The 18,843-nt window shown below is 61.9% G+C and overlaps 1 protein-coding gene across 2 annotated transcripts in view; it reads right to left on the reverse strand.

Annotated features, from left to right (window-relative positions):
• SND1 (staphylococcal nuclease and tudor domain containing 1) overlaps nt 1-18,843 on the reverse strand; it is a 74,044-nt gene that overhangs the window by 21,410 nt on the left and 33,791 nt on the right. For both annotated transcript variants that reach the window (XM_071418453.1, XM_071418452.1), the window contains 4 exons: nt 12,743-12,832; nt 5,573-5,673; nt 1,762-1,872; nt 112-184 (listed from right to left, as the gene is read on the reverse strand). In XM_071418453.1, coding sequence (XP_071274554.1) covers nt 112-184; nt 1,762-1,872; nt 5,573-5,673; nt 12,743-12,832 — 375 coding nt within the window. The remainder of the gene's footprint in view (nt 1-111; nt 185-1,761; nt 1,873-5,572; nt 5,674-12,742; nt 12,833-18,843) is intronic.

Raw genomic sequence — 18,843 nt, forward strand, 5'->3', positions numbered from 1 at the left:
GGAAAAAAAACCCAAGGATCTCCCAAAACAACGGCACGTGTGGGTTTTATCCCACTTGATGTCCTGAGGAATTCCCGCCCATCCCATGTGCCCGAGGCGATGGATCCTTACTCCGGAGATGTCGGCCACCCTGTGGATCGGCACCTCCTTCTTGCTGTGCAGCCCCTTCCCGTTCTTGATGGCCCTGGAGAGGAGAGGGAGCGCTGGGAATCAGCTCCTGCTGCAGCAGGATGGGAGCTGGAGCCTCCCCTGCGCCCGCTGGGACACCCGGGCTGTCCCAGCCATGGCACAAGGGGAATGCCACACATGGAAGGCACTGAACGCAGGGAAAACCAGCGGGATGATGGAGCTGCTGCCAGATCCAGGCCCAACGCTGGACTCGGATCCAGATCCTTGTCTCGGCACAAGGACGCAGGGCTGGGATGTTCCCCTGGGATGTTCCCTCGGGATGAGGCCACCAAGCTCTCTGTCCCCACCTGGAGCCTGGAGTGTTCCCTCGTGCCCCAGGGCCTGGCCTGGAGGGTTGGGAAAGGCTGCAGTGTGCCAGGATTCTGGCAGAGCCAATGGTCTGGGATGTGATTCCAGGCTCTCTGAAGAGCTGGGAATGCTGAATGGATCCCCTGAACTGCTCCAGGCCCTGCACCACAACCTCATCCCAAATCTCAGGGTATCCCATTCCTGCTGCTCCTGCCATGGTCCCAGAGCTGCCGGCTCCTCTGCCTGGTGCCAGCACAATCCTGGATTTGGGATGTGCCAAAGCTCCCAATGGCATGGATGAGCCACCTCCACCACTGATCCACTCCAGGATCAGGCAGGAACATCCAGCACCTCCACCTGGGGACATCCAGGCTGAACCCCAACCCTGGAGTGTGGCTCTGGCTCCAGGTGCCACATCCTGGCCCCATATCCAGTTCCAGGTGCCAAATCCCAGCCTTGTATCCGGCTCCAGGTGCCACATCCCAGTCCCACATCTGGCTCCAGGTGCCACATCCCAGCCCTACATCAAGCTCCAGGTACCACATCCCAGCCCTACATCCAGCCCCAGGTGCCACATCCCATTCCTGTATCCCGGTATCCCGGTGCCCCCTCGGCAGCTCCGAGCTGCTGACTTCCTGCCAGGCTTCCCAAAAGGCACATTCCAGGCGCTGGGAAGGAGCCTGCGAGCAATCTGCCGGCCGCCCACCGCCCGGGCACGGCTGGGTGGGAGCGGGAGCAGCTCTCTCCGGATCGATCCGCCTTTTCCCAGCAGCCAGCCCTGCCCGGCGAGGCGCCGCGGCCCCCTCCAAGCTGCTCTTCCCGGCTCTCGGCATCGTGCCGGGATCTGCTGCCAAGGAGGAGCTGAGATCCCACCATCCCCGCCGGGCTCAGCCGCCACGGAGCCGCCTCCGGAGGGAGCGGGGCCGGGCAGGGAAGGGTGTCCATTGCCATTCCAGCGGGAGCCTGGGATGAGGGACAGGGACATGAGGACACCTGGGGGGCTCCTGGGGCTGGGAATGGAGTGGACATGGGGGGCACCAGGATATGGGATCCTCTGCATGGGGAGCTGGGCTGTGCGCACCTGGATCTGGCGTACCTGAGACACAGCTGGGGACAGACGGGTGCCCAGGGGACACAGCTGCAACAGGACAGAGGGACATGGGCAGCTGTGTGTGGAAATCACCTCAAACCACAGGGATGGGGCAGGGGGACACAGGACAGGGGACACAGGACGTGACAGGGAGAGCACAGGGGACCCCTCAGAGCCCCCAGCCCCGCGCTCACCGGGCCTCAGCTGCCAGCAGCTCATCGTAGTGCGCCGAGCGCTGGTCGTCGTCCTGCCGGTAGCGCAGCACCGTGGCCAGGCCCTTGCTGACCAGCGCCTCCGCGATGTTGCTGTGGGAATGGGATGGGATCGGGGTGGGAATGGGGCAGGGAGATCTCAGTCCCATCCCATCCCACCCTAATCCCATCCCATCCCACCCCAATCCCATCCCATCCCATCCCAAGGGAAGGCCTTGGAGTGACACATCCCAGCTCTCTGGGCACAGTGGGGGACCCAAACTGGGCTCATGCCACAGGGAGAAGCCTCCCAGGAGCACCCCAAAAATCTCACCCCAAAACTCCCCTCCCACCCCAGCCCAAACGCAGCAGGCTCAGCATTCCCAGCCCACAGGAGCCTCCTCCTGGATTTCCCAATCCTGTCACTATTTTCCAGGAGCAGGGGGTGGGCACTGGTTTGGAGGGGGGGCACCACCCCCGGATTTCCCCCAAAAACTGAGGGGTGATGGCCCCCAGCCCACAGGAATTTCCTTGATTCCACCATCCCACATTTTTTCCGGGAAATAATCTGGGCACCAGTCTGGGGGGGCTGGGACAGGGAGACCCCCCCACCCCCATTTCCATGGGAAGGGGCTGGGAGCAGCCTCTCCCAGTGAACTGGGATTTCTGGGATCAGCAAGGGGGGCCTGTGCCAGGCAGGGGTGAACCCATCACATTCCACTGCTTTAAGCAAATCCATGAATTCTCCTTCGCCAGCACTTCCCTAATTCTCCTCCAGTCACCGCCCCCCCACACTAATTCCCTCAGTATCCCCAAAAAAAGAGGATCTGTCCAGAGGATGGAGGGACTGATCCCTTCCCAAATCCCGGGTGTGCCCCTTCATGAGTGGGGGGAAGGGCAAATCCAGCACCGGGAGCCGAAATTAGGTCTCGGAGCAGGGGGAGGAATCAAAAAATTCGGGATTGGCAAGAGACAGAATCGCTGCAGCCGGAGCAGCTGCGGCAGCCTGGGAATGCTGAGCACTGGGAATGGGCATCCTGGGAACAGGCAGCTCGGGAATGGGCACCCCAGGAATGGGCACCCTGGGAATGGGCACCCTGAGAATGGGCACCTTGGGAATGCTGGGGAAGGAGCAGGAGCTGGGGGAGGCCAGGGAAGGGCCAGGGAGGCTCCCAGTGCTCCCTGACATTCCCCATCCCAGACATCCCACTCCCCACCCCAGTCAAATCCTGCTCCTCATCCTGAACACATCTCACCCCATCCCAGCTGCATCCTGGAAATGGGTGTGGAAAAGTGTCCCCTCCCTGGGCCACTGGAGAGCCCGGAAGCTCTGGAGCATTCCCAGCACTCCCAGCCATGAAATTTGGCTGCTTCCCAGTGCCAGAGCACTTCACTGGGCTGGATATCCCGGGAAAAGCCCAAATTCTTTCGGGATTCAGAGGTTTTAAGGCTCAGAATTCCCACGGGGAGTGATCCTCGTGCCCAGGGAAGGAGGGCGAGGGGGAGGGAGGCAGGGATAATGGCTCAGAGAAGGAATTCCAGCACATGAATTCCAGACCCTGCTCCAGCCTGGCTCCCTGGGAGGAACTCCCCCATTCCCACCTCCCAGCAAAGCTCTGGAATGGAGCTGGAGCTGGGGCCTGGAGGGAAGGAGCGTCCCCCAGTTAATCCCAGATCCCAAATTAAAGACTGGGAATATGATGGGAAAAATCTCCTTAGCCTGAAAAATGCCAGTTAGGGAACTTCAAGCCAAAAATGTCAATTTTTAAGCTCCTCTCACATTTCCTTTCCCAAAGGAAGTTTTGGAGGGGTTTCATCCCACCCGAGCTGGTGCCCAGCATGGATCGGGATCAGGATCAGGATCGGGATCAGGATCAGGATCGGGATCAGGATCAGGATCAGGATCAGGATCAGGGGTGCCAAACCCATCCCATCCCCCAGTCTTCAAATCATCCCAAACTGCAGCATCCGGCCCCGCTGCCCCCAGGGAAGGGATCTCCCACTCCTGCCAGGAATTGCACCTGGAATTACAGCACAGGGTGCTCCTGAAATATGGGGTTAGGGATTTCTAGCTTTTTTTTTTTACTGGGGATGATGTAGGATGCTGTGGGATGCTATGGAATTGTCCAGGATGCTGTGGAGAGCTGTGGGATGCTGTGGGATCCTAAGGGATGCTCTGGGATGCTGTGGAATGCACCAGCATTTCTAGGGCAGGGATCAGGCCCAAAACTTGGAGGAGATGGAAGGGAGAAGTGGGATGGAGGGATCCTGGGATCCAGGGGGTGACACAAGGAGGGGTAGACAGGGATGCAGGCAGGGAAATGGGCAGGCTGCAGCCAGGGATAGGGGCTGGGAGATGAGCAGGGATCCGGGCAGTGATCCAGCAGGGATCCAGGCTGGGAGATGAGCAGGGATCCAGCAGGAGAAGCTGGGTTTGTGCTCCAGCCCCCCCAATCCCAGTGCCTGGAGCTGGGATTGGGGCTGCAGCTCCTGCCCTGGCTCCCGCCCCGGCGCCGCCGTGCCCAGAATCCCAAGCAGGCTCAGCCCAGCCCAGATGCCGGGCGGACACTCCAGGAGGACAAGCCAGGCTTTATTCCCTGCTCCATCCCAGCCTGGCAAAGGCCTCGGGACACAGACCCTGCTCTGTTCCACCCCCGGCATCCCGGGATGCAGCACCGGGAATGGCACAGGCACTGAGGAACATCCTGGGATACAGTACAGGGAATGGCACTGTGCAACATCCCAGGAATGGCCCAGGCACTGTGGAACATCCCGGGAATGCAGGGGCAGCTCTCCCAGTGCTGGGATTAGGGAGCAGGAGAAGGCAGCTCTCCCAGGTTTTGCAGGGAAGGGAAGGAAGGGAAGTGCAGCTCTCACAGCCCCTGGATCAGGGAGGGAAAGGCAGCGCTGCAGCGCTTTGGGCGCTTTCCAAAATAGCTGCTACCGGGAAAAAAAACTGGGAAAGCAACCAAGGGCCTATGACAAATCCTCCCTACGCAGCTCCCGGAGCCACTGCCAGCCGGAGGCTCGGCCTATCCACAGGGATGTGCCGGAGGCCTGGCCTATCCACAGGGATGTGCCAGAGGCTCGGCCTATCCACAGGGATGTGCCAGAGGCCTGACCTATCCACAGGGATGTGCCAGAGGCCTGGCCTATCCACAGGGAAGTGCTGGAGGCTCGGCCTATCCACAGGGATGTGCTGGAGGCCTGGCCTATCCACAGGGAAGTGCTGGAGGCTCGGCCTATCCACAGGGATGTGCTGGAGGCCTGGCCTATCCACAGGGATGTGCTGGAGGCTCGGCCTATCCACAGGGATGTGCTGGAGGCCTGGCCTATCCACAGGGATGTGCCAGAGGCTCGGCCTATCCACAGGGAAGTGCCAGAGGCACTGGCACCCCGTGCCCTGAGGGGGAAAAATCACAAATTCTGGCTGAGGGGAAACTGCTCTGGAACACTCCCCACTCCTGAACCTTCTCATGGAGAAGGGAAATCAGGGAGGGGTCCCTTGGGAAGGACAAACATCCCGGGATACACAGCAGGGATTACTCCTCCAAAGCCACTCCCGAGGCAGCCAGATGGGGGGAACGTGATCCCGATATCCCCCAAAACTCATGCAGCTGTGGGGGCGCAGGTGTGGGGGGTCCAGGCAGCAGCATCCCAATGCATCCCACAGAATCCCAACGCTGGGATGCCGGGAATGGAGGCTGATCCCAGGCCAAGTGGGGAGCGAGCCACCCTCTGACCCCACGGAGCCCTGGCAGGGTGGGAATGCCAGGTGGGAATGGCAGGCGGGCAGGGCAGAGGCCGGACTCACATTCCGCCGATGGAGACGGTGGCACAGGTGCGCTCCGAGAAGGCCGGCACGGTGTCGGTGGCGCTGCTGGCGGGGCGGATGTAATCCACGGAAATGTTCACCTGGAAAAGGGAATGGCTCAGGGCTGGCACTGGCCAGGGCCCAGATCAGACAGCCAGGCCCTCATCCTCATCCTCTCCATGCCCAAACCTCTGAGATCAGCCAGACAGGCTGTCATCCCCATCCCATCCTCATCCCCATCCTCTCCATGCCCACATTCCCACTGCCAGTCTCCATCCCCTCTCTCCATGCCCAGGGAATGGAGCCGTTTCCCAGCTCTGGCACCACCAGAGCTCCCAGGCACAATAAACCAGGAGCTTCCAGGCAGGACAAGATCCCAACTTGGATCCCAGCACCTGCCAGGTGTCCCCAGAGCTCCATGGGGATCCCAAGGTGCAGTGGCCCCGGCAGTTCCTGGTTTTTGGACGCGACATTCCCACCAGGACAGGGGGACGGGAGCGGTGCTGATGGCCCAGAACCAGGGTCTCCAGGAGGGATGGGAAGGGCTGGGGCAGGGCAGGGAGCATCCCGAGCCTGGAATCCCACAGTGCCCCCACAGCTCTGACAGTGCCCCCACAGCGGGGAGGGACTGGGATAATGCTGGCACCTGCTGGATCCCAGACAGGAACTGGGAACACCTTGGGGGCAGATCCTGCTGGATGCATCACCTCCCACTGCACCAGGGTTGGGGTGAGCTGGGACATGCAGGGATCAGGGAATCCTGGAATGGGTTGGGTGGGAAGGGACCCCAGAGCCCCTGCAGTGCCAGCCCTGCCATGGCAGGGACACCTCCCACTGTCCCAGGCTGCTCCAGCCCCAGTGTCCAGCCTGGCCTGGGGCACTGCCAGGGATGCAGGGGCAGCCCCAGCTGCTCTGGCAATTCCAGCCCAGCCAGGAATTCCTCATTGCCAAGATCCCATCCCTGGCTGCCCTCTGGCACTGGGAGCCATTCCCTGGGTGCTGTCCCTGCAGGCCTTGGCCCCAGTCCCTCTGCAGCTCTCCTGGAGCCTCTTTAGGCCCTGCAAGGTCCCCCCTGAACCTTCCCCCCCTCAGGCATCACCCCCCAGCAGTTCCCAGCACCACATCCCACATCTGCAGGCACCATTTCCATGAAAATCCCGCCCAATCCCACCCCTCAGCTTGCCCAGGGAAGCTCCATCCTCGATGCTTTCCTGCTATCAGCTGGAACACCCCGAGGCTCTGGGATAGAGGAGGTGACACTGGGGTGACAGGGGGGCGATGTGGGGATCTTTGGGGACATCCCAGTGCTGCTGCCTTGGGGCTGGACCTGGCCCCTCTGGACTTTTCCCAGGCCCGTCCCCGCTCCTGTTCCCGTTCCGCATGGCCGGAGCCGCGCTGAGCCAAAGGCAGCCAGACAGGCGAGGCAGGAGCATCCCTGAACCCCTCCAAAGCCTCGGCTCATCCCGAAAATCACTCATTAAACCAACATCAAAATGCAAAAAGGGCCGGAGCGTCTGGCAGGGCGCCGAAGCCGCGGCTTTTCCGTGCGGAGAGGGGGCTCCGGCAGGAAAGAGCCAATTAAGGGGAGCGGTTACAGCGATTCCTCGCAGCAAAGCTCCCGTCGGAACCACTGGAGGGGAAAAAGAGACGCCGATTACTCCGAGAGGCAGGTTGGGAATTCAGCTGCTCCAGGGCTTTTGAGATGTCTGGCTCAGGAGCGGCTGGCGTGGGAAACACCTGGCTGGGGATGCGGCACCGGGAACGGGGAGAGGCGGCGGCGGAGCAGCCGGGGGGAACGGGGGATCCCAGGGCTGGGGAGGAGTCACGAGAGACTGGGATGGGATAATGGGATCATGGGATCATGGGATGGGATGGGATCCATGGGATGGGATCCATAGGATCCATGGCATGGGATGGGATCCATGGGGTGGGATCCATAAGATCCATGGGATGGGATGGGATCCATGGGGTGGGATCCATAGGATCCATGGGATGGGATGGGATCCATGGGGTGGGATGGGATGGGATGGGATGGGATGGGGGCACCCCTCAACAGGAAAGCCCTCTATTGTGTCCCACTGTGTCCTGCTGCATCAGATGTGCCCAGGGGCAGGAAGGCTCCACAGAGGGATCTGGACAGGTGGGATCCATGGGATGAGGACAATGGGATGAGGTTCCACAAGGCCAAGTGGAGCCCTGGCACAGGGTGTGGCTGCCCCTGGAACCCTGGAAGTGCTCAAGGCCAGGCTGGACGGGGCTTGGAGCCACTCAGGATAGGGGAAGGTGTCCCTGCCATGGCAGGGCTGGAACCGTTCCATGATCCCATGAAGTTCCATGTCCCCCTTTGGATCACACCAGCCCCATGGAACGCTCCAGACACAGAAAGCTGGGAAAGGCCCTGGGGGTGCCGCTCAGCTGGAGGGACACGGAGCTGCAGGGACAATGCCCGGGATCATCTGAGGGCAGGCTGGGCTCCATGTGACACCAGATGTGGCACTGGCACCCCACAGCCCTGGCACTGGGGACAGCAGGCAAAGCATTCCCGGGATCCAAGGGCGACGTGCCCGTGGAGGGGCCGGGAAGGGCTGGGGGTGCAGGGACCCCCAGCACCCCCGGGCTCCGCTCCCCCCGGAGCAGCCGGAGCCGCGCCTGGGCGGCTTTCCAAGGTCAGCTGCAGTCAGGGTGGATTAAATCACTCCAGCAGCTCCGCTCCCGGGAGCGCATCCAGCCCAGAACAGCGGCACCGCGCGGGCTCCGAGCGGCCACCGCCGCCAATGTCACCCACGGGGACCCGGAACCCACGGGGACCTGGAACCCACGGGGACCTGGAACCCACTGGGACCCTGCACCCACGGGGACCTGGAACCCATGGGGACTCGGAACCCACTGGGACCCTGCACCCACGGGGACCCTGCACCCACAGGCACCTGGAACCCACAGGGACCCAGAACCCATGGGGACCCTGCACCCACGGGGACCCTGCACCCACGGGGACCCTGCACCCACAGGCACCTGGAACCCACAGGGACCCAGAACCCATGGGGACCCTGCACCCACGGGGACCCTGCACCCACGGGGACCTGGAACCCACGGGGACCTGGAACCCATGGGGACCTGGAACCCACGGGGACCTGGAACCCACTGGGACCCTGCACCCCAGCATTCACTGCCTGGGCTCACCAGCACAGAGCTGGGGGTGCCAGGACATGGGGGAACAGGATGGAGTCCCCAGGACGGGCCCCTGGCCTTGTCCCCAGCATCAAGGTCCCAGAGAGGTTGTTCCCAACACGCTGCACCCAGGATGGGGTTCCTGCCTCACTGTCCCCAGGACCAGGGTCCCAACGAGGTTGTCCCCAGCTCCTCGTCCCCAGGGTGTGGCCCCTGTAACCCTGTCCCCAGCTGGTCCCAAGGTGGGGGAGGCAGCCCCGTGGTCCTGTCCCAGTTCCAGCCCCAGTCCGGGCTGGGGGGACACAATGGGACATTCCAGGCACATCCCGTGCTGCAGCCTCAGGACCCCAGGCAGTGGGGACATGTCCCCATGCCAGGGGGGACATCCCGGGGGCTGCCTGAAGAGGGGGGAGGGGGGCTCATCCCGCCGGGAAGGGCCGGGAGCAGCCCCACCTTTGGGATGGGGAGGGCGGGGTGGGCTGGGGCCGTGCCGGTGCCATTCCCTGCTATTCCCTCATCCCACGGGGGGCTCCGAGGGGCCGCGGGGACACGGGGGGGCCGGGGGGGGACAGATGGGGGGTGGGTGGCAGCCCAGACCTGCCGGGCTAAAAATACCCCGCCCGCCCGCGGATCTCCCGGCCCGGCGGCGTCACCCGCTCCCGGGAATATTTTTACTTCCCCGGCAGCTCGTGCCGGGTGGAAGGGCCGGGGGGGCTGGGAAGGGGCTGCCGGGGGGCTCGGGGCGGTGGGTGCCCCCCGTGTCCCTCCCGTGCCGGAGGGAGGAGGTTCCCGGAGACCTGGCGGGGGCCAGGGATTGGGAGCAGGAATGTGCATCGGGATGATCCCGGCGGGATGGGGGCTGCAGGAGGCACCGCGGGGCAGATCCAGGGAAGCGCTTTCCCTCTGGAGCAGCGGTTTCCCTCCCGAGGGCCGGCTCATCCCAGCCCCCCAACCCACGCATCCTGCTGCGGGCAGCGGGATTTCCTGGGAATGGCGAGCGGGAGCCGGCTGCGCTTCCCTAACCCCCTTCCACCTCTCCATCCTCCCATCATCCCTCCTGGAAAAGGCCGGGATGTGGAACAAGGATGCTCCACAGCAGCCCCGGGAGCCTCCAGCGCCTCCGGCACCGCCAGGAGCGGATCCAGCAGGACCCAGCTCCCTCCTCCCTCCCGCTCCAGCGGCTGCCGGAGGGGCCACGGAGACCCCCGGGGCAGGATTGACCTTGGAGCGGGATAACCCTGGCAGTGCCGGGCTGGGAGGCGTCGCGGGGAGGGCGAAGGGTGCGGGGAGAGGAGAGGTGCCTGGATTTGGGATCGTTAAAGGGCGATAATCCCGCTCGCCCCTGCCCCCTCCCGTGCCGGGGCCAGCCCAGCCCACTGCAGCAGCCGCGCATTCCAAGCGCAATCCGGGCGGGAAAACTGCGCTCCCCGACAGCTCTCCCGGCTCGGCTCGCGGCAGCCAAATCCTCCCCGGCAGCCAAATCCTGCCCAGTTCCACACGTGGAAGCGGCGGGTGACGCAGCCGGCCCCGTGACGCTCCAGAGCTGGCAAAGCCGCCCCGGCTCCCGCACATTCCCGGGCTCCGCACATTCCCGGGAACAGCATCCGGATCCTGGCGCGGGCACGGCGCAGCTCCCCGAGGGATGGGTCCCCACTGCCCCCAGCCCCGGCTGCATCAACAACTGGGATCTTCCCAAAATCCCCCCGGGCATCGCTGCTGTGCCGAGCTCTCCCCGAGCTCCCGAGCTCTGCTGTGAGACGCAGGAAAAATTGCCCGACATTCCAAAAATCCTCCAGTCTGCCAAAGCCTTCCCTCTCCCCGGGACTGAGATTCCCTCTCTCCCAGGGAGAAGGCTTTTCCTGGTCAAACCCATCCCTGTTTTATCCCAGCTCTGGTCCCCAGCAGTGCTGGCACCGGGATTGCTGCTGGTGTAACCCCAAAAGGAGAATCCCTGGAAGCATCTGAGGGGACCAGACAGGTGAATGCCCTGGAAAACCATCGGGAAACCACTCAGGGCTCTGGAGATGGGCAGCATTCCCAGCTGGAATCAGCCTTCCCAAAAGGGATATGGTGGGAACAATGTGACACAGGGATGGGGCACAGGGATGGGACAGGATGGGACACGAGGATGGGACACAGGGATGGGACAGGATGGGACAGGATGTGACACAGGGATGGGACACAGGGATGGGGCACAGGGATTGGACACAGGGATGGGACAGGATGTGACACAGGGATGTGACACAGGGATGGGACACAGGGATGGGGCACAGGGATTGGACACAGGGATGGGACACAGGGATGGGACACAGGGATGGGACAGGATGTGACACAGGGACGGGGCACACGGATGGGACACAGGGAGGGGGTCCTGGGACACCCCAGGGAGTCCCTCCTTTCTTCCCCCCGGAGCAGCTGGCAAGGACGGGGCGGCACCGCTTCCATGCCCAGGGAATTTCCATCCCGGAGCTCTCCCTTGCCGGCTCCGTCCATGCGAGCGATTAATCCCAGAGTTAATTAGGGAAGAGCCACGATCCATCTCCCGCGCCCGGCGCAATTATCCGGAGCCGCTCCGCGGCGCAGCGCGATCGATGGGCGGAGGAGCCGGCCCTTCCCGACACGCTCCACGGATTTATTCCACAAATCCATAGTGGCCTGGGCAGCCGGGCGCCGGCCCCAGTTCATCCCGCGCCGCCGGGCAAATTCCAGCGGCTGGGAAGGACACGGTGGAGCTGGGAGAGGCTCTGGCACAAGAGCCAAAATCCCCAAATCCAGCCCTTATGCGCCAGGAAAATCTCAGCCTGGAAAACTCCTGCTGCTCGGGAATGAGAGGGCAAGAGAGAAAATACATTGCCTTCCATCCCTTCCCAGGGAGCAGGGAATTCAGAGGTGGATTCCCACATCCCAGCTCCTCTCCCAACAGGAGCTGGAGGAAAAGGAGCCGTGGCAGCCACAACAGGGATGGATCCTTCCTCATCCCCCCTCGGTGCTTTCTCCAGAGGGAATTATTTTGGAAAGCAATGTCAGGGCTGATCCAGCACTCCAGCGGGATGGGATGGGATGGGATGGGATGGGATGGGATGGGATGGGATGTGTTCAGGAGGAGCCTCCCAAGGCACAGGGACACAATCCGTAAGGATGGGCCCCGGAGTGATGGGGATGGACGGAGCTCCCGAGGCAGGCCAGGAACCAGGGCAGGCTGAGCTCCCCAAATTCCAGAACTCCTTGCAATCCCACAGCTCCTCAGAACAGCCAGGCACCCAGGCAAGCTGAGCTCTAATCCCAGAACACCCTGGAATCCCAGGGATCCCCAGGGTCACCCTCCAAAGGCACCCAGTGCCAGAGCCAATTCCAATCCCTGATCCAACACAGGGCACAGCAATGGCGGATGGCAGAAACCTGGCACCAGTAATCCTGGAATGTCTCAAACTGGGACCACACTGAGGTGCCAGAACCCCATTCCAGACCCCGTGCTCCCATCACAAATCCCAACACTCCCACACTCTTTTCCAACTCCGGGAAGCACCAGATTTCCCATTAAAAAAATCTCCCAAGCTGCTCTTTTCCCCTTTCCCTATTTTTTCGGACTGCCTGGGCAGGCTCCGAGCTGGAAAGATCCAATTAGGCACCGGAGCAGCCCCGACGAGCAGCGACGGCCGCGCCACGAAGGGAATTGATTTTATTTGACTGTTTTATGAGCATTGGAAAATTGCATCCGGAGCGTTCGCTCTGCTGGTTAACACATTCCTCATTCCCGGAATTGCTCTGAACCAGCCTCGGAAAACAGCCAGGGAAACAAAGGGAGAAGCGAGGCGGACTTCCCGGGAAATGGGGAGTGCAATGCCTCGAGGGGCACTCCAAGCTTGGGGGCATCCTGGAATTCCCCAAGGAGCCACACAGCAGCACCGGCATCAGACTCATCCCCTCCTTCACTCCCTCATCCTCACTGTCCCATCCATTGTCAGCCTCAGCCCCACCCCAGCCTCGTCCCTCTCTCCGTACCTTCTTCCCGATGAGTTTCTTGCGCAGGAATTCCCGGGCCTCGAACATGTAGGGAATGTCGTAGAGGGGCCTCAGCTTCCTGTTCTTGTCCTGCCGAGAGAGGGGACTCAGGTCAGGGGATTCCCAAATCTGCCCCAGGGTCCCCCCAATTCCACATCCCAGTTCAGGCTCTGCTGAACCCCCAGGGGACCCTGGGATAACCCCAGCATCCCACAGGAGGAGGTGCCAGCAGCCTGGTGGTGCCAGGTTGGACATCTCTGAGTCACAACTCCAGGAGGGAAGGGGATGATGGAATTTGGGGTGGGGGTGACCAGGGTGACCCCCTGGGGTGCCCAGCCCCTGTCCAAGGGGATCTCCTGGAGTCACATCCCTGCAAAGGCTGAGCAAAAATGGGAGACTCCCAAAGGAAATGAGGATTCGACCCAACGCAATCCAACACAACCCAACACGACCCAAACATGACCTAAAGTGACCCAGTGTGACCCAACATGACCCAAAGTGACCCAAAGTGACCCAATACAACCCAGTGTAACTCAACATGACCCAACACGAAGTGACCCAAAATGATCCAATGTGACTCAAAGTGACCCAACACAACCCAATGTAGCCCAACATGACCCAACAAAATCCATCCCGATCCAACCCAACCCAGACTCTGCTCTGCTCGCCACCACAGTGCCATGGGCACGGCCCCCTCACACCTCCCCGAGCTGGGGAGGAAATCATGGAAAAGAGGGAGATCAGGCCAAAGCAGCCAGAAATGGAGGAGTGCAGTCAGACAGAGCAGGAGAGGGCGGACACGGGCGGCGGCACTCGGCTCCTCCCTAATGAACGAGGCTTTGGAAGAGTTTATTGTCCTTGACGCTGCTCATTCCCAGACTGCTCCTTGGAGACGTTCCCTCCTCTGCCTGCATCGACCGGGGATGGGAATGGGATGGATCCAGAGAGGAGATCCCCAGGAACACACAGCCAGTGCCAGGGATGAGAATGGGATGGATCCAGAGAGGGAATCCCCAGGAACACACAGCCAGTGCTGGGGATGGGAACGGGATGGATCCAGCAAGGGAATACCCAGGAACACACAGCCAGTGCTGGGGATGGGAATGGGATGGATCCAGAGAGGAGATCCCCACGAACCCACAGCCAATGCCAGGGATGGGAATGGGATGGATCCAGAGAGGGAATCCCCACGAACCCACAGCCAATGCCAGGGATGGGAATGGGATGGATCCAGAGAGGGGATCCCCAGGAACACACAGCCAGTGCCAGGGATGAGAATGGGATGGATCCAGAGAGGGGATCCCCGAGAACTTTGGCACTTCCTGCCCCCACAGCAGGTCCCAAAGCAGATCCCAAAGCAGATCCCAGGCACTGCTCCAGCCCCTGGAGCTGCAGGAGCTCAGAACAAGCATGGAGGAGCTACTGTGGCACCACCAGCCTCTCTCTCTCTGCCCCTTCCCAGGGGAGCACAGCTCCCCTCTTCCAAACTTCCAGCCCCTGCCCATGGGCTCCTGGACCATTCCCGCTCCCCAGATCCTCAGAGTGACCCCGGACCCTTCCGTCAGTGGGATCTGATGGATCCAGGCCCTGAGATGCTCCCACCCTCACCAAGGTCACGGCGGAGCTCCGACACCGAGCGCGGCTCTGCGCGACAAAGCCCTGTGCAAACGCTAATTAATCCTCACTAACGAACTCCAAATTTATGGCTTAGTTAAGTGTCTGTCTGGCACAGGCTGTTAAATCCCTAATCCCATCCCGCCGGAGCGCGGGAAGCGGGACGGCAAAGCCCTGGGTGGCCCTGACACCTCTCAGCAGGGCCGGGGGCTCAGGGGCCAGCAAGGAATTCCTGAGGGAGCCCTGGGGTGGGATCTGAGCCCTCCCCAAACCTCCTTCGGGTCTGCAGCCACTGGGACCACCCCAAAAAGGGACCATCCCAAAAAGGGACCACCCCAAAAAGGGACAACCAGCACAGACCCCCCCAGCACCAGTGCCATTCCTAAGCCATACTGAGATCCACAGTGCCATCCTGCCAGTCCTGGATGTGCCATGGAGGAGGGATATGAGCCATCCCCAAAGCTCCTTTGGAGCAGCTCACAAGTCTGCAGCCTTGTGAGACCACCCCAGAAAGGGGTCACCCCAAAAAGGAGTCACCCCAAGAAGGGACCACTCCAGAAAGGAGTCACCCCAAAAAGGGACCATCCCAAAAAGGAGTTACCTCAAGAAGGGGTCATCCCAAAAAGGAGTCATCCAAAAAGGGACCATCCCAAAACAAGGAGTCACCTCAAGAAGTGGTGACCCCAAAAAGGGGGTGACCAGCACAGGCACCCCGGTGCTGTGCCGGGACCCACGGCTGCACCATTCCAGCCCCGGAAGTGCTGGCACTGACCCAGCCCTCCCATCCTGCTGCTGCTGTGCTGCAAAATGCCAATTCCCTCTGGGAATCCTCCCCACACGGCCTGGCAGTGCCAGGAGCAGGATAATGGGAACGTTTAAGCGCCCAGCCCAAAGGCCCTGCTGCCACTCCCTGTCAGCCCCAGTAAATGTGGCTCTGTTGTCCCACAGCAGTGACACTCCCAGCACAGGGAAAGCAGCAGCTGACGGCTCTGGGAAGCTGTTCAAGACCTCGGACGCTCAGCGGAGCTTTTGCAAATAAACACGAAAAATCAATGGAACAGCGGGAAGTTAACGGAATTCCACAGCCGGCAAACTCCGGCAATTTCCGACACGGAGAAGGATTGTGTTGGGTCTAACCCATTTTCCGAGGCAGGAGCTGGATCTCAGCAATGAATCAGTTCGCAAGCTGTGGCTGCTCCATCCCTGGAATGTTCACATCCAGGCTGGACAGGGCTTGGAACAGCCTGGGATAGCGGAAGTGTCCCTGCCCGTGGTGGGGCTGGATGGGCTCTGAGGTCCCTTCCAACCCAACCCAACTCATCCCAACCCATTCTGGGATCCCACGATTCCATGAAATGCCTGTCCCGCCTCTCCTCGGCTGCTGGAGAGAGTCATCAGCCACTGAGAAGTTAATTAAGCCCAGGGATCCAAGGCTCACTTAATTAAAGGTGAGCAGCGAGGACGTCGCTCCATTAGCGACGGAGTCGGAGCTGCATCTTCAGGGAGCTGCCAGAGGAGGGGGGCACCCCCTCCCTTCCCTCCTGGAACACGGAGATTTCAATCCCAAGTTTGATGGGAATGCTCTGGTTTATCCCAGGCTGCAGAAGCTGGGCAAGAAAGCGACTCTTTGGTTCCAGTGAGGGACTGAGCAGCTCCAGAGGGGGAGGAGAGACTCCTGAATTCCTTCCTCCCAAAACAACCCCCCACGGCCCAGAACACCCAACAGGTGACAGAATTCCAGCTCTCCTCTCCAATTAACAGCATTACACAGGGCAAGGCCTAACTAAGGTCTACTTCCAGGGAAGCAGCAGCTCATATCCACTGCCAGAATTCCTGAAGAGGACTGACCATGGAGTGCTGCCATTCCCAGCTGCCGGGGATCCCGCTCCCAGCCCCAGCCCCTTCCCAAGGGCACAGCGTGGGGGTGAGGATGGATGTAAGCACAGCTGGAGCAGCAGGAAATGCTCCAAGACCTGGGATGGCAACTCCAGCTCCACATTCCAAGACTCGTCAGGGACTCTGCAGCCCCTGAGGGATCCCAGGATGGGGGGAACCTGCTCCATTCCCTTTGTGGGAGAAGGATTCCACCCGGAGCAAGAGAAGCTCCTGAGAATCCATGGAATTGCAGGCTCCTGCTCCTGAAGCAGGGAAGGGGCCATGGCTCATCAGCAGTGTCACGCCACGCTTCACCCTCGGCTGAACCCGCCTGGGATGTGCCAGGTGGGAAATCCATCCCAGAGATCCATCCCAGAGGCCATGACAGGGAACAGGCAGCGTCTGGAACACGCATCCCACTGATCCAGGGGTGCTCAGAGCAGGGGGAATGCCTGATCCTCCCGGGACGAGCCAGGGCTCCCTGCTCCCCATGCAAAGATTTTGGGGTTTTTCCCCAGAATTCTAGGTGCCAACATCCAAGGGGGGTCCCCAGCAGAGCCGAGGGGACCCAGAGCCTGGTGGCACCGTGGGATGGCAGGTGGGGAGAGCCCCCCCGTCCCTGCCAGCGCAATTAGGGAAGCTCATTATTTGTAAAGTAATTAGCAGAGCTAATCAACTCCCAGCGCCAGGGCGGAATGAGCGGGCGGAGAGCGGGAGCTGCCAGCTGGAAACGCCAGCGCTGGAGGGGGACCCGGGGACACTGCAGCCCCCAGGGTGCCCAGGGTGGGGCCTCGGGCTGGGGCACTGGGCAACGATTCCATCCCACCGGGAACAGGATCCCGGGATCCCGGGAGCTCCTGCTCCTGAAGCAGGGAAGGGCCATGGCTCATCAGGGCGTCACAGCGCGCTTCACCCTCGGCTGAGCCCGCCTGGGATGTGCCAGGTGGGGAATCCATCCCGGAGATCCATCCCGGGGCCGGCAGGGCGGTGACAGGAACAGCAGGAGCACCGGGGAGCGGCTGCTCTGCATCACAGCCTGGGGAAAGCTCTGCCCCACCCAGGCCCGGTGCCGCTCCCACAGCTCCTTCCCAGCGTCCCGGGAGCCCGGCAGGGCTGGCAATGACACCGGGAGCTGCAAGGGACAGCGCTGAGGACGGCAGGGAAGTGCCGTGCGCGGGGGCAGGCACGAGCAGCTCCCGGTGACATCCCGGTGACATTCGCAGGCAGCCCCAGGCAGGTGCTTGCTCAAGGAGCGACGCCTCAAGTGGGCACTTGGCCTCTCCAGCCTCTCCAGCCTCTCCTGCTCCACTGCTCCCGCTCCCTCCCTGTCCCCACTTGCAGCCACTCGAGTACAGGAGCTGGGCGGTGCTGGAGCCTCTGATGGCACCGGGGGACAGAGGGCACAGCCAGGGCTGGCAGGAGAAGGGCAGCACGGCTGGAGAACCGTGGGATAACTGAGGCTGGAAAAGCCTCAGAGCCCATCGAGTCCGACCATCCCCAGCACTACTGAGGCCACCACTGACCCTGTCCCCAGGTGCCACATCCACACAGCCTTGAAATCCCTCCTGGAGTGGGGACTCCACCCCTGTGCCAGGGCTGCACAGCCCCTTCCAGGAGGAGTTTCCCCAATATCCACCCTGAGGCTGCCCTGGCCCAGCCTGGGGCTGTTTCCTCTCTGGGGACTGTCCCAGGGCCGTGACTCTGGTGCCGACCATCCCCACTCCCAAACACAACCAGAGCCACCCCAATCCTCCCCCTGCAACTCCATGGCATCAACATTCCAGCTGGGAGACCCCAAAGAGGGGTACAGGGCTGCAAACAGGGGGGGGAGGTACAGGACCCCAAATGGGGGGCATAGGATCCCAAAGAGGGGGAAACATGACCCCATGGCCAGGACAAAGTTGGGGTCAGGACAGTGACCCCGAGAGCCCGGAGCAGGACAGCCCCAGCTCCTGTGGGATTGCTGCTCCCATGCCGGTCTCTGCTCCCTGCCCGCTCCAGGACACGCTGTGCACGACCATCCTCATCATCCTGGGCAGGGATGAAGGGCCAGGGAGCCCGGGCTGCGCCGGGAGCTGGAGCAGGAACGCCGCAGGACAAATGGGAACTGCGGGGAACGATGGAAGCGACGGCACGGAAATAACCAGGGCTGCTTCAGCACAACGCAGAACTATAAATAATAAAGTTATAAATTATAGAATCTGGGAATCAGGGATTGAGCTGGGTGGGAAGGGACCTCACAGCCCCTTCAGTGCCACCCCTGACGGGGGCAGGGACACCTCCCACTGTCCCAGGGTGGAGAGGAGAAGGATCCAGGGAGAGCTCAGAGGCCCTGGCAGGGCCTGAAGGGGCTCCAGGAGAGCTGCAGAGGGACTGGGGACAAGGCCTGCAGGGACAGCACCCAGGGAATGGCTCCCAGTGCCAGAGGGCAGCCAGGGATGGGATCTTGGCAATGAGGAATTCCTGGCTGGGCTGGAATTGCCAGAGCAGCTGGGGCTGCCCCTGCATCCCTGGCAGTGCCCCAGGCCAGGCTGGACACTGGGGCTGGAGCAGCCTGGGACAGTGGGAGGTGTCCCTGCCATGGCAGGGGTGGCACTGGAGGAGCTCTGAGG

This window comes from Agelaius tricolor, unplaced genomic scaffold (genome assembly GCF_023055355.1).
Source record: "Agelaius tricolor isolate 1412-34295 unplaced genomic scaffold, bAgeTri1.0.p SCAF_86, whole genome shotgun sequence".
Classification (NCBI taxonomy): Eukaryota; Metazoa; Chordata; class Aves; order Passeriformes; family Icteridae; genus Agelaius; species Agelaius tricolor.